This window comes from Lotus japonicus, chromosome 1 (genome assembly GCF_012489685.1).
Source record: "Lotus japonicus ecotype B-129 chromosome 1, LjGifu_v1.2".
Lineage (NCBI taxonomy): Eukaryota > Viridiplantae > Streptophyta > Magnoliopsida > Fabales > Fabaceae > Lotus > Lotus japonicus.
Window position 1 is genome coordinate 68,838,106 of NC_080041.1, and position 15,780 is coordinate 68,853,885.

At 40.8% G+C, this 15,780-nt stretch overlaps 1 protein-coding gene across 1 annotated transcript; it reads right to left on the reverse strand.

Annotated features, from left to right (window-relative positions):
• Positions 1 to 9,056: 9,056 nt before the first annotated feature.
• Positions 9,057 to 12,759, reverse strand: LOC130743299 (rust resistance kinase Lr10-like). Its single transcript, XM_057595485.1, has 3 exons — positions 11,721 to 12,759; positions 11,437 to 11,478; positions 9,057 to 10,367 (listed from the first exon to the last, which is right to left on the reverse strand). Exons 1-3 carry the CDS (start codon positions 12,523 to 12,525, stop codon positions 9,238 to 9,240), a joined length of 1,977 nt encoding a protein of 658 aa, XP_057451468.1. The 5' UTR covers positions 12,526 to 12,759; the 3' UTR covers positions 9,057 to 9,237.
• Positions 12,760 to 15,780: the final 3,021 nt, after the last annotated feature.

Genomic DNA, 15,780 nt, shown 5'->3' on the forward strand with positions numbered 1-15,780 from the left:
TTGGACTAGAACTTTGTGTGAGAGTTGCTGTTTCTTTGGTTTGGCCATTCATAAACAAATGTTGGTCAAAAAATGTTATTCGATCACATACAATACTAATGAAACAGCAAATATCTGGACATAGATTCAAGATAAAGTTCTTTTTTCCAATTAAAGTTTTTAGATAAGGAAATGGAGTGCCAATTCAGAGCACTCGAAGATGTGACTTGTTTGGTGCAAAATTCGTCTTTCTCAACTATACAAATTTAAAGTTTTGAACATCATCAACATGAAAAATTATTTATAACCCATTTCAATGTTGACATAAGTATGGCCAATATTTAGATTATAGTTCGACTATAATTAGTCCTTATTCATGAAAAATAAAAATACTAAAATTGTATTAAATTTCTTAAATTATAAAATAATAATGAAAGTTGAAAGTTTGAGAAAATGATTGATGCACCGTTAATTTAAACTACATTAATTCTATTTTAGTGAAATTTGGACCTTTAGATATATGGAGAGAGAAAATTTTAATTTTTGTGAGAAATAATTCTAATTATCAAATTTTATTAAAAAAATAATTAAAGGTCCAAATCTTTCACATGACATGGTCATATGAGATTAACACATGAAATCATCCAAATCTAAAATTGGAAAAATTTATTATGGACCAGTTTTTGGTGGTCTAAAGTTAGACCACTACCTGTTGACCTGGTACTGGAGGTTTTTTTTTCCATTTTTTTTAAAATTAAAATATTTAATATATTCAAGTAAAGTAATTACCCCTAATTTTCTCCATTTTTCTCTCTCTCTCAAAGCTTCAACCTTTTCAATCTTCTCCACTACCACCCACAATCCTAACTCCGACCACCCAGCCGCCGCCATCTCATCATCCACCCAACCACCACTGCCCCTACTCCACCACCCAACTCACCAAACACTGAAATCTGTTTCCTCATCCTCCTCCTCTTCTGTAGATCGCGGTTCTTGTGTTTCCTTGCTTCATGAAATCGACTGGAGTTTGTGATGGAAGGTGCAAGGCGTGGTGGTGGTGGTGGTGGGGGTTGGGTGACGACAGCGAAGCAGAGCGGCGCGACGGTGAGGTTGCGGGGTTGGGTATCAGATCTGGGATCGATTTGCATTGTGGGTTGCAGTGAGGATGTGGTCAGGTAGGGTGTGGGTGGGTTCTGGGTTCGAGTGGGTTGTAGTTTGCTGGTGTTGGTTGCGGTTTGCTGGTTTGGGTTGCGGTGGGGATGAGGTGAGGTTGGGTGTGTGTTCGGTGGGGTTGGGGGTGGTTCTGGGTTGTTGGGAGGAGGGAGATTTCTGGGTGATCATGGTGGTGGGTGAGTGGAAACTTTAGGAATAGAGAAAGCAGAAACCAGATCTGAGTTGTAGAGTTGAGAAGAAGAAGAATTGGAGTTGGAGGGTTGAGGATGAGAACCCATAATTGTTTTAGGCTTTAACACGAATTGAATTTTGAAGGCTATTTATGAATCTGCCAAGTTGAGAGTGTAACACCCCGATTTCCAGGTGTCACTTTAGTAACCAAAAATAAACTTTACGCGGAAAACAGGTAATTTTTTTTTTCGTTTGATTCCTTTAAATAAAAGCGATAAAGGAAATAAAGACAAAACCCAACAACTAAACTAACCGATATACAATATATACACATGTAAAGCCTCAGCTGCACTCCACGTCACGCGAACCCGCAGTGACTCCAAAGTAGTATGCCCGCAGGTAAATATATACAAACCAGAACTGTAAGTAAAAGTATCAAAATATACAGTTATCCAAGAGAAAGTCGGCACCCAAAAATGGCCTGAACGAAAGACCCCTATACTCCGACAGACTCTCTGTAATCCTCCTCAAAAGAACCACACAAAAAGCCACACATCGGAACCTACCCTGTTCCAAAAAGACTGACGATCAGAGCTCTACACAAAAAATGACGCTAGCCTAACCTACCCTCCCAGCTCAGCTCATAGCTCCTCCTCCTCCTCATCGCTGCTCGGCGAGTAGCTCTCCCCACTGCTCTCGGAGTCAGAATCGGAATCCACCGTAATCATCTCGGTGTCCAAGTCCACGACCTCCCTCCTAACTGTCCTGCGCACCGCCCTAGTCGAGCCGGTCTCCACATCCACCTCTCCTGTAAGAACATCCTCCTCCACCACCCTCAACAAGGGGTCCACACGGTAGCCGTGCGGTGAAGAGAAAGAAAAGAGACGTGAGGCAGATGGGACAACAGACTCCCTCCTCGACTGCACGAGCCTAGAGGACGACGCCACGTCGGTAGGATCGATGGCAGTAGCAGGAGGTGGCACAACAGGTGCAACAACAGCAGGCTCGGCCTCCGCCGGGTCCTCCTCAACAGAAGGTGAAGTCGGAGGTGGTGCAGGTGGTGCATGACCAGTGCCTGGTCCACAGTGAACTGAGGGCGGCAAGTCAAAACTCAGCTCCATACGCTGTAGCACTCCTCTCGTCAGGCGTCCTTGCTCATCCGTCCGGTCCTCCATGACCCTTCCCCTGTACGTCGCTCGGTGACCAGGGACATCAATCACCCAAGCAGTGGGGGCAGCACGATCTACAAGCTCATATCTGATCCCCCCCCAAGGGAGAGACCATCGAAAACCAATCGGCCATCGACATCTGGCAGCAGGCGGACCGCCCAAACACAAACATGCAACCAAAGCCAAGGCGCTAGGGTCAACTCACAGAAATACGTAGATATACACTCAACATGTGATATGGGGTATAGATATATGTTGATATATATATATATATATATATATATATATATATATATATATATATATATAAACAATCCTAGCATGTTATGGCTCTAACATTGCTTCAATAAACAAACAGCACACAGTTCAAGTCAGAATGAATGTATGCGTGAAATGCACAATATGATCCGGATTTGTGACGCGTTCCCGTTTGCCACAAGTGAAGCATTCCCGTTCTTCACTATGGATGAACCATTCCCGTTATTCATCCTGGATGAACCATTCCCGTTATTCATCCTTGGTGAACCATTCCCGTTATTCACCATATGATGAACCATTCCCGTTATTCATCATAAATGCAAGGTGAACCATTCCCGTTATTCACCATGATATGCACAGGTGAACCATTCCCGTTATTCACCCGATTGATGCAATATGGTTAGCCAAACAACGAATCGTCCTTACCACGAAAGTGTTTAGCTCACAACCCAATCTCAACAACCCAAGAGTTAGTGTCGGTCAATACAACACAACTCGGAGTAAGTGTCGGTCAATACAACACAACTCGGAGTAAGTGTCGGTCAATACAACACAACTCCACCAACAAGAATACACAAGGGTCTAGTGTCGGTCAATACAACACAGCCCAAACAACAAGAGCACTAAGTGTCGGTCAATACAACACGGCTCGAACAACACTCCCAAGAGTACTAGAGTACTCGGTGACTTTCAATCATCACCATAGCTCACCTTAGTGGCTTCCCCAATTCCAATAACTCTCCAACTCACAACAAAGTCGACTTTTCCCCGTCTTTCGCAATTATTTTCCCCCTTTAGTTCTCCTATGATTATTCGTTTAGTAAAAACGTTTCGAATTGGATTAGTCAGGTTATGAGTTTATTTCTCAAAGTCTAAGTCTCCCAAAGTCTCTAGTTTTCGAAATTCTACTCATTCTAGGTTTTCCGAAAACCAACCACCCAAAAGAAGTTCCCGGGGAAAGTCTAAGTAAACCAACGAATACCAACAAATGGCTAAGTCTTAGACCCCACATCTGAACTTGCCTATGGTTGTTCATCCAACCCGAAATATCAAAGATCACCAGATCAATGAATCTCCACTCCGAAGTCGCGTCAAAACGCCCAATCCAACAAAAGCACAACATCACAGGTTATGGAAAAGCATCATAACATCAACTCATCATCATAAACAATATCAGATAAAGCATAAGTCGAATTTATCGACGCCTATCATGCAATCATAGCTAATATAGTAAGTTGCCCTAACTTCGAGCTGATCCAGCTTTGAAATCACAAGCTCCTTCACTCAAGTGCTCTGAACCTTCCAAAGTTCCTTCAACTGAACCTCGGAGAAAACAAAGCAAAATCCACACAAAATCGATTAGTTCGATCGCAATACAATACATAAACGATAGACAAAGCATTAAAGCTTCAGAATACGACATCCGGGTACGAGAAGACAAGTTTTTGAAAACGAAAAACTTCCCCCCTAAAGGAATAGCCCACGGCCAGAAAGGAAAAAGGGCTTCAGCTCTTTTTCTTCGATCAAATCTGTTTACAAGGTAGTTTTAGGGTAAAACTAAGGCAAAGAAACTGTCGGAACAATTTTCAGACAATCGGGTCGAAATACGGCTATCCAGGGGCATTTTGGTCCAAAATAAAGGCTCAAAACTTCAAAGTTATCAGTTCGGAAAACAAATTTGACAGCATTGATCCTAACGACATCCGTGACAACAAATCCTAAAGGCACGAAGTCAGATTACTGCTTTTCGACAATAAAGTTTCGAAATGTGAGACAAAAAGGGTTGTGAATCAGTTTTTCAGATCCCTGTCAACTGGATCACAATCAGCGATTACTGACAGAGGTTTTAGGCTCTTGGGAACCTAGGGAACAAACCCCAACCAAGAAATCAAAGAAATCGGACAATTTTAGAAAAAGCTCAAAACTGTGAGCACAGAAACGACTTCAGAAACGCAACAGAAACAGTAATCAGAGGTAAGAATCATGCTAGTTACCTCAATACCTAGAAGTAGGGACGAACTGCACGAAGATTGGTCAAGTTTTCGCGAAAAATCTTCTCCCCCAAGCTCTCCTCAACTCGCGGCCTTAGATGGATGGAATGGAGAGATATTTTGCTTTTTCGCCTATTTATAGGCGGGTGAAATCGCGGGAAAATGAAAATTTCGCAATTCTGATTTTTGCAGCACGTTCACCGAGGAATTCTAAGAGAGATTCTGGCGTCAGAATTCCAGAACTCAAAACAAACATCTATGATTTGGGAAAAACGATATCTAAAATCCCAAAAGCGGTGTAAGTTAATCTGTCCCGAAAAACTACTTTTTGCTGTGATGCTCAAACGACAAAACTTTGTACTGAAAAAAGATTGGAAATGTCGAAACAAATCTGGCAACGAGGACGGAAACTTTGTTAGAAGTCCCGAATAGAAAAAGTCTTCATCCATCGCTCGAATCTAGGGTTTCGAAGCAAAGAAATTAGCGTCGGCGGACTTCCGAAAAGTAAATACTATCGTGCGTACAGTCCAGAGTTCCGAAATGAAACGCTGGTCGAAGGAAAAATAAAGAGAATCTTTAAATTTTCCAAGGATTCGAAATCTCACTTAAAACGTTGCTCTAAAGCGAAATTAGCCTATTCTGGACACGCTCTCCATAAGGCAGGTGTGCAGACGACTCGCACTAACTCCGAAAGAAACTACGCAACATTCCTCAAGCAATTCCTGAACTTTCTTCTTCATTAATCTTTCTCAAATATCAAACTCCTGTCACGCTTACACTGATTCTACGCGTGAGTTGGAAATTAACTTGTTCTGAAAATCCAGGTCTTACAGAGAGCCTTCCTCATTCAATCCCTAATTTCTTCCTTCTAAATTTCCATTTTCTTTCTTTTTATATCATTATTACTGCAATGAAAAGAGAGTGGTTTGTGGCTTATGTGTTTTGATTAGTAAAAATGGCATTCACGTGGAATTGAAAGTGGTGATTTGTCATGTCCTGAGCATTGCTTGTTTAGTTGGGATGATATGATGGAACGAGCCGCCACAAATTTACTGGAGAGAAGGATTTAGTCATGGTAGAGGAAGGGAGGTTGAGGGTGGTGTCGTGGTGGAAGAAGATATGGCAGATCTGGTGTTGGTGTTGGTGGAGCAATTTGCAGATTCAAAGACGGATGAACAAGAGGGATGGAGAAGATGAAGTTTTTTTTTTTTGAAATAAAAGATGAAGTTTCTGGTAGGATGAAGATGATGAGGGTTTAATTTGGTGAAGGTTCTTCATGATGAATGAACTGATCCAATTAGCTTAAATCATACATTAACATTCGCTAATTATATAACTAATTATACTATAATATATTAATTATTTTTTTTTTGAAAAATTATAAATTACCTGCAAAACCTGCAGTTGCATGTCAAAAGCAGGTGCCAGGTAGGGCTGTCCACCGGTCGGGTTCGGTCGGTTTCGGGCCCAAAAAGCTCCACCGGCCCAACCCGCATGGCACAAAACAGGGCCCATAACCGACCGTGACATGTTTCGGTTTGGGTCGATTTCAGGTTGGTCAGGTTTCGGGCGGGTCGGGCGGTTTCATCGGGTTTTGCAGTGAAATGAAGAACAAAGAACCCTAATTTCATTAAACCAAGAACAACACAAACACAGAATCTTATAATCCTATAACTTTGCAGAGAAGATGAAGATGAGATGTCAGATCAGATCCGGAGATACCAATTACCAAGAACAAGCTTTCCATTGCTTTCCTAATGCGATAGAGATTGTGCATTTCATTCTTACGATTTCACATCAGAATGTTCTGGAGCAAAATGAAGATGAACAAGCTATATCGGATGAGAGAAGCATGGATCCGGACAAGAAGAGGCTTTAGGATTGAGATTTGTGAGCCATGCACTGTGGTGGAGTGGCGGCTGAGAATCCGAGAGTGAGATAGGTGGTGGAGTGGCTGGGGTTTGAGATTGTAGACGATGGGAGAAGGGTGGTGGCGGCGGCGGCGTAGAGGGTTTGAGGCTTAGGGTAGAGAGAACGGAAGATGAGGAGAAGAGAAGGGTGGTGGCGGCGCAGACTCGCAGAGGAAGGGAGAAGGGTGGTGGACTGGTGGCGGCTGCGGCGCAGAGCATGGGAGAAGGAGAAGCTAGGGTTTGAGGCTTAAGGTTTGTGAGAAATGAGAATGGGATACAGAGAGTGAGAGAGGCGGTGGTGGAGAGTGGCTAGGGTTAGGTTAGTTTCTGAATATATATGGCTAAGGTTGGGCTGAACGGTTTTTTTTTTTTTATGGGATTGGGTTGGACCGGCTGAAAAATGGTAAGGTTTTTTTTATTTAATAGTTGGTTCGGTCGGGCCGGTCGGTTCAGACTCTAGACCGAACTCAACCGAACCAACCCAGATCAAATCGGTTTTTTCCAATAGGCCAACCCGCTAACCGACCCGTCCGAACCGAATTGCCTTTTTTTGTAACGGACCGGTCGGTTTCGGGTGGGCCCAATGCTTATGGACAGCCCTACTAGCAGGTGGTGCAACTATAGACCACAAAAAAGTGGTCCATACTAAACGCCCCCTCTAAAATTTCCTAAATAATTTAGCAAAGCAAAAACAGTTATACATCAAGAGCTAACAAATCAGTTTTTTACTTTTTGGTTACATATTTAATAATTTATTTTATGTGTTGCACTTGCATGAATCAATCACGGATAGAATAAATTAATTAATAAAAAAATGACATCAAAATTTCAGTGGAGCGTAGAATATTTTTATTTTATAACACTGCAATGTGGTTGCGTGTCACAACCTGGAGAATAGGACACGTTTTTTATGCTATTTTAGAAAGCGAGGCTCACTCTTTCCTTTATTGCAAGGACTGAGTGATAATAGTCCTGGTGGGCCACGCCATTAAAATAAAAAATTGAACATGTGCTAGGAGTAGACTTTTCTAAATGGCCACATAAAAATGAAACACCGACAATATTGGGTCATTAACAATTTATTTTATTTTATGGTATGTGTGGCTTGGCTCACAAAATTTGGAACTCATTCTCATCCTACCACATCAAACACGTGAGGTAACCAATTTTAGAGTGAATTGGATGTTTATGAGTAATGATATATACACACCTCATCTTTTAAACACTTCATTTTCACCTATTTTTGTTTCTATCTCTCTCCTCTTATCATCTATCACATCTCATACTTTCTCTCTCTTACTTTTTCTTTTCTTCTTATCACTCTCCTCCTCCACCTCCTTCCACCTCAAAATGAGGTGTGGAAAAAACATTTTCCTTTCTTTTTATAAGAATTGTGTTCTTACGGGCCGAAATACATGTAGACCCCATATTATTTTTATCGGCTAAGAGAATTCACAATCAAGTGAACCGCATGTTAATGATTAAAGATGACTAAAGTAAAATCTTAACTCATTTATAGCTAAGCGAAGAAAAAGCTAACAGGGGAAATGATTTAGAGATCACTCAAGCAAAGTGGTCACCTTGAAAACTAATAAAAATGTTTAAATTAAGGTCAAACGACTTCATTACTGCTCACATCGACTGTATAAATACACGTATGATCATTTCATAACTTAAGCTTTCTTCTAAACTTAGATAATTCTCTCTAGATTCCCATATTAACTTGAGCGTCGGAGTGCCGCAAGCATGTACCTCCACCATCATGTATACATATTGTTCCATCGTGCTCTTCGTCTCTACACCACCGTGCATTCATGCAGTACATCTTTTATACTTTATAGAAGAGCACTAATTAGCAATGTCTATGGCAAAACGAAATCAATTCTCATCAATATGGTTGGAATCCGAAGTAGAGTACATCTTAATGAAGAATTACCTTACACGAAGCATTCTCTTGGAATGTCTTAATGAAAAAATAGTAGATCTCATAACCAGTGAAAACCAGGCCAAAACTCACTCAAATTCTGCGCTCCACCCTATTCACTATTTATTACCTGCGAATTTTGTTGCCAATTATTTTTTTTACAAATTTTGCTTCAATTTTGAGTAAAATTCATGCGAATCTATATATGCAGGTGTTTGTTTTGCTCTTCAACTTTTTGTAAAGGTTCAATCACTGTGACAGTGATTGTGAGATGGACTCTCATACTTAGAGAGAAGACTAAGTACAAAACACTCGGTAGTATTAGGGGACATGAGTATTAAGCAAGATTTGCTTCTGTAAAACCATTGTACCAATACACTAATAGTGAATTTGCTTTCTCTGGGTTACCAACTTCTTGTGTTTAACATTATTATTCTGTTTCTTTACTTGTTAATTTTAACGTTTTATGTGCAAGAAGACGTACTCAATGTCTTAGACATTTGGTATAACATTTGTCCAACGCTTGCTAGAATTTCACTACTATTACATACACCCTATTATTACATACGCCCATATCAGTAATACATATTTCCTAAGTTCTCAACGCTTAAAGAATTAATGCGTCCTATAAGCTTACACGCCCATATCAGTTCATATACAAATCATGTGCTGTCATTAGTGTCTACTCCATCAGAGGATGATGGACTTGAGTTGCTATAATCTCTAGCATCCTCTGCTGGTAAATCTTGTGCATATAGATAAGGCTCTTTAGGCATTTGTAATTCCTCATGATCTTCAAGCATCTCCAACACTTTATCCATTGGAGGACGATCGCCAGGCTTTGTCTGTATACACCACAAAGCCACAATCATCATTTTCTTTGCCAATTTCATCTCCTCATCCGTGTCATTTTCAATTGTGATTTCCCTTCCATCACATAACCGATCATAAACCCAAAAAGGGAAATAAATTTGGCTAGATTCCTCAGCCAATGCATTCAAGTTCTTCCTTCTACTAGCCATCTCCATAAGTAACATCCCAAAGCTATACACATCAGCTTTGTAGGACACATTGCCAACATTTCTGTAATATAGCTCTGGTGCCATGTATCCTATGGTTCCTCTTGCTGCGGTCAAAGACACAATGCTATTATCTGTAGGACAGAGTCTTGCAAGTCCAAAATCAGAAACTTTTGGATTGAAATTCTCATCAAGAAGAATGTTATGAGGCTTGATGTCAAAGTGCAGAATTTTCAAGTTGCAGCCATTATGCAAGTATTCAATGCCATGAGCCACTCCAAGAGAAATGGTATATAATTTCTCACAACTTAGAGAAGAACTCTCTTCATGAGAAAAGATGTACTTTTCAAGAGACCCATTTGGCATGAATTCATATATAAGAGCACGCTTTGATCCCTCCACACAATAACCAATGAGCTGAACAACATTAACATGATGAATGGTACCAATGGTGGCAACTTCATTGATGAAGTCTTGACCATTTGTCTTGGCTTTGTCCAACATCTTGACAGCTACAAGACGACCACTTCGTAATTGTCCTTTGAAGACAGAACCAAAGCCTCCATTTCCTAGTTTAGTTTTAAATTTTTGTGTTATGCTCTTGATGTCTTTGTAAGAGTACCTTATAGGCACGATGTTATGGTCACTTCGAAGAAAATGTTCAATGCCATCGTACATGGATAAATGCCTTCGTCGCCATTTATAGATTAATAACACAACGAAGCATGGCGCTCCAAGAACAAATTTGGCACCACATAGCAAAGCAATGAATTCTGCAAAGATGATATGACATTAGAAAACAAATCATACAAATAGCCTTCACCCTTCATCCCATCCAACCTTTATGTCCCGTAGCTCTTACTACTTGAGCTAACCCTCAGAGACTAATATCCCTTATATTTGAATGTTAGATTTTAGAGTTTTTTTCAAAGAATCTTTTATATTAAAGAATAGGATCGTACTAAATTATCACCCCATTTTCAAGTTAAAAAGGGAGGTAACAACAACTTTTCCCTCCTTTAAAATGGTATGTTTCACGCTTGTTAATAGTGCGCTATAGCGGCGCAATGACATAGTGGCATGGCGGATCGGCGGTCGGCCGCGGTGGAGGAGGTTGTAGCGACGCAAGTTTTAGATCGCGGTGGTCGCGCACACGATTGTGGCCAGTTTCATGTCTGGAGAGGCGCAAGAGGAAAGAGAAATCAAAAACCTTAGAAAACCGAGGTGAAAACTCCAAATTGCCCTCATATTTAAACACTAGGTCAAACTTCCTCCTTCTTCAATCTAAAGTTCCGGCCGCCGACGCCTAGCCACCACAAGACCTCTGATGAGCTCTAGCTACTGTGCGACCTCCGGCGAGCGCTACTAAGCTTCCGACGACTTCTCCTCCGTCCTCCATTCTCCTTCTTCCTTCTCCTTCAATGAGTCAGTCGCTATGCTACGCTATCCGCCATTAACAAGCCTAGTATGTTTACCATTGGTAAAAACTACTCCCTCCGTCCCTAATTATAAGCTAAAGTTGTAAAAGCTAATATTTCTTTCCATATTTACCCTTGCATTTATTGGTTTCTTAATTCCAACATTTTGAAATTAAAACCCACTTTTATTCTCTTTCCTCCTACTACTACCCACTTAAATAGGGGTAAATATGAAAGATTGTACCATTTTTTAAAAAACCACAGCATCAATTAAGGCTTTCTTAATAAACGTGATTTTTACAACTTTAACTTATACTTAGAGACGGAGGGAGTAAATTACAATACTTCTTTGTTTAAATGAAATGAAATTAAACACAACATAATGCATTTTCAATACTCGACTTAAAATTAGGCATGGGCGTACCTAATATTGTCAAAAGTTGATAAAGCCCAAAATAAAACCTGCCTGCAAGAACATACATGAAACAATAAGCTCATGCAAATTTATGTAGTTGAGATTATCAAAATCTCAGGTGATTAATTAGTGTATAAATTATAAATATAAATAGGATATATCATTCAATAACAAGCTGGATGAGTACTTTTTTTTCCTTCTGGTTTAAAGGTTGAACTATTTTTAGATCCCTTGGTGGTTTGTTAGAAAGTCATTAGACCTGAAGTAATTCATGCATGGGTGGGTAAGCTAACCTCGTTGACAATGCCACTGGTTCGTTTTGAGCTTGGCATAGTGGCCCTCTTTACAAAGACTGTTTGCCCAGTTAAGCTCAAAGCCATAAAGCAGCATGTCACGAATCTTGGTACATGAAATGTTGATGCTTTCATCATCATCATGCCACGATGTCAGGTACATAAACTCTACACTACACGAGTCTCCCAGCCCCAAATCCCATACAGACTTGTCAGTGGCATTGACATGGTAGAATGATTTCCCATACCAAGAAGAAGAACTGTTGAAGCAAGCTGCACCGTCGTCATCAACTTGTACACCACCAGAGAAATCCACCCCATTCGGACAGCTCACATATAACATAGAACTAACCAATCTGTTATAGGCACTGTACCAAGACTGCTGATACAGTCGATATGGTCCATCATAGTTGAAACTGAAATTGTAGAGGCCTAAAGAGTAACTTGTTGTTATTGGTAAGTAATGAAGGTGTGGAAGATTGGCATCCACTAGTCGTATTGTGAAGTTGTTGTAATTAATTGACTCTACTCTGTATTTCCCAATTCCCAAATGCAACATCAATTGGTTGGCCTCGCAGATTAGATCGTACCTCGAGTCACCACACGCTTTCGGATCGTCCTTCAGCCGGAAAGGGTGTGTTATGTTATGAACCCCGCACGAACGAGAACACACTTGTTGCTGGCTGCAGCTACAACTTTCACAGTATAGGAGAAGAAGCAATATCATTATTACCAACACCACCTGCACAAGGCTTATCCTTGATGATCCTGTGGATGCAGCAGCACCAATAATTATGAGTGACATCTTCCTATGTTCAACAATGAAAATGAGGAGGAGGAAAGATAGATGATAGATATCACAAGTTACATCATCACCGTTTGGTTCTGGTGCGTAAGTTTCATGTAACCTTCCGTGTTGCCTTTTTGACTTTGACTAGAAAAATACAACATGTGTTTGGAACTTTTGGTTTTGACGCGTTTCTTTATCTCTTTGTCGGAATGAAAATTTCCACTATGTTTCCACTTGTTTAGTCAATCAACGTGGGTCTAAATTCAGCAGCTTTAGACACGGGCTACATATGAGTGCCAAAGAAAGACAGACTCCAGCTAAGAAAATGGGTACTTGTGTTGGATTGTTATTGTTCATGCTTTGCTTCAATGTTGTTAGTGTGAAGCTTGCACTTGGCAATGACATAGACACAGGCATAGTTAAGTGTTCAGAATCATCATGCGGAAATCAGGTGATTCGATTCCCTTTCCGAATCAGAGGCCACCATCCTACAACCTGTGGCTATCCGGGGTTTGATTTATCTTGTTCCTCAGATAACAACACAGTGATTGAACTCCCTCACTCAGTGAAGCTCAATGTCAAAAACATTGATTACAGACTGTTGAAAACTCAGAACTCTGTAAATCTAATTCTCATTCATTTCAAAAGGTTGTGATACAATAGACCATAGTTCAGTACTTATAGAAGAATATAAAGCTTGATGAACAAGCTAACAATTCTAACAAACTCTAACAACTAACTCTTAATTCTGTTATGCCAGCTAAGCTTGACAGCTAAGCAAGCATAACTAACACACTAACTCAGCTACAATCAGTAGCTTTACTTAACACGAGTAGTATACTCTAATACACCCCTGCAAACTCAAGGTGGGGGAGAAGGAACCCGCTCAAGCACCTTGAGTTTGGAACGAAGATACTCAAACCTAGTAGGGGAAAGAGCTTTGGTGAATATGTCAGCAATCTGGTCTTCAGAAGGAATGTGATGAACAAAAAGAGTCTTGTCAAGAACCTTTTCCCTCACAAAGAAGATATCAAGCTCCATATGTTTGGTGCGAGTATGAAGAACAGGATTATGAGTGAGAGCAACTGCACCCATATTATCACAAAATACTCGAGGTGGAGAAAAGGGAACCTGAAGCTCTTGCAATAATGACTGAACCCAAAGTAATTCTGCTGATGTATTGGCCAGGCTGCGATATTCTGCCTCTGTGCTAGATCTAGCAACCAAGGTCTGTTTCTTGGAGCTCCAAGAGACCAAATTTGGACCAAAAAAGACACAAGTGCCCGAGGTTGATCGTCTGTCATCAGGGTCAGATCCCCAGTCAGCATCACAAAAGGCCACAAGAGGGACAGAAGTGTGTAAGGAACAAGGCCTAAGGTGAAGACCATGATGTATGGTGCCTTTAAGATACCTAAGTATTCTTTTGACAGCCTTCCAATGATCCTCCAAGGGCTGGCTGAGGAATTGGCAAACCTTATTCACTGCAAAGCTAATCTCTGGTCTTGTCAAAGTAGCATACTGCAGAGCACCAACAATAGACCTGTACAATGTTGGATCTGCAAAATAATCTGAGCCACATTTGCTCAACTTAGCACCTCCAATCATGGGAGTAGATATGCCTTTGGCCTCCCCCATTTCTGCTCTCTCAAGCAAATCATTGATGTATTTTGTTTGTGTAAGAAGTAAGGATCTGTCCTTCAAATGATGAACTTGAACACCTAGGAAATAGTCTAGCTGCCCCAACTGCTTCAAAGAAAATTCTGAATCAAGATTCTTCACCACTTGTTGAACTAATGGCAGTGAATTCCCAGTAATAATAATGTCATCTACATAAACAAGAATGTAGATAACACAACCTTTGGTGTAGAAAGTGAACAAGGAAGGATCACATTTGCTAGGAGTGAAACCATACTTAACTAGAGCTGCCCTTAACCTTTCAAACCAAGCTCTTGGGGCTTGTTTGAGGCCATAGAGAGCCTTGTGCAGTCTGCACACAAAAGACTTGTCTTTACAAAGAAAACCAGAGGGTTGTGTCATGTAGACCTCCTCTTGAAGTGCCCCATTAAGAAAAGCATTATTCACATCAAGTTGATGAATGTGCCACTTCTTAGTGATAGCCAAGCTGAGGATTATGCGAATAGTAATTGGCTTTACCACTGGAGAAAAAGTTTCTGAGTAGTCAAACCCTTTCACTTGGTGATATCCTTTGGCCACCAACCTTGCTTTGTATCTATTAATTGTCCCATCAGCATTCTCTTTAACCCTAAATACCCATTTGCAGCCAATAGGCTTTCGATCCTTAGGGAGTGGAACCAAAGTCCAGGTTCCATTGGCCATCAAGGCATCATATTCAGCTTGCATAGCAGCCTTCCACTTAGGATCCTTTAATGCTTGAGTAGAGTTTGTAGGTTCTGCTTGGGTTAGGAGAAGTGTGGGAAATAATCTGGGCATGACAATACCAGATTTTGCCCTTGTTTGCATGGGATGAACATTCCCAATGGGCTGAGCAATTGCACCAGTAGAAGAAGAAGTTGCAGAATTATTATGACCTGGCTGTGCTGATCCAGAAGATGATCCATGACTAGGTGAGTGACTAGGCTGCTGCTGAACTGAAAAACCACTGGGATGAGTGTCCCCTGAAGAGGGAGGTGAAAGTGGAGGAGCATTAACAGCTTGAGATGGACCATGAACAGCAGCTGGTACCAGAGAAATAATAGAAGAAAGCCCTTGATCTGGGTGAGGAACCTCTGAGGAAGTGAACATGTGTGGATAGGGAAAGTTGAATTCATCAAAAACCACATCCCTTGAGATATAAATTTTGCCTTCATTGTCCATACACTTATAACCTTGATGTTGTGATGAATAGCCCATGAACACACAAAGCTTAGACCTCAGAGACAACTTGGATTGTGTGTAAGGCCTCAAATGTGGGTAACAAGCACAGCCAAAAACTCTAAGTAGCTTGTAATCAGGTTGTGTATTAAAAAGCTTAAGGTAAGGACTTGCATTGCCTAAAACAGAGGTAGGCAATCTGTTAATGAGAAACACAGCTGCAAGAAAAGCTTGATCCCAAAATTGATATGGCAAATGAGCATGTGCTAGCAAGGAAAGGCCAGTTTCAACAATATGGCGATGTTTCCTCTCCACACTACCATTTTGGTGATGTGTATAGGGACATGTCAACCTATGAACAATCCCTGACTTTGTAAAATAGGAAGTAAGGGGTTTAAACTCTGTGCCATTGTCAGTTTGAATAGACTTAAGTTTCTT

Coding starts and splice junctions, on each gene's coding strand:
- LOC130743299 (XM_057595485.1), bottom strand. CDS start 12,525: ATGTCACTCATAATTATTGGTGCTGCTGCATCCACAGGATCATCAAGG. Junction 11,479..11,720: donor CCAGTGGCATTGTCAACGAG/GTTAGCTTACCC, acceptor ATGTTCTTGCAG/GCAGGTTTTATTTTGGGCTT. Junction 10,368..11,436: donor TCAACTTTTGACAATATTAG/GTACGCCCATGC, acceptor TCATCTTTGCAG/AATTCATTGCTTTGCTATGT.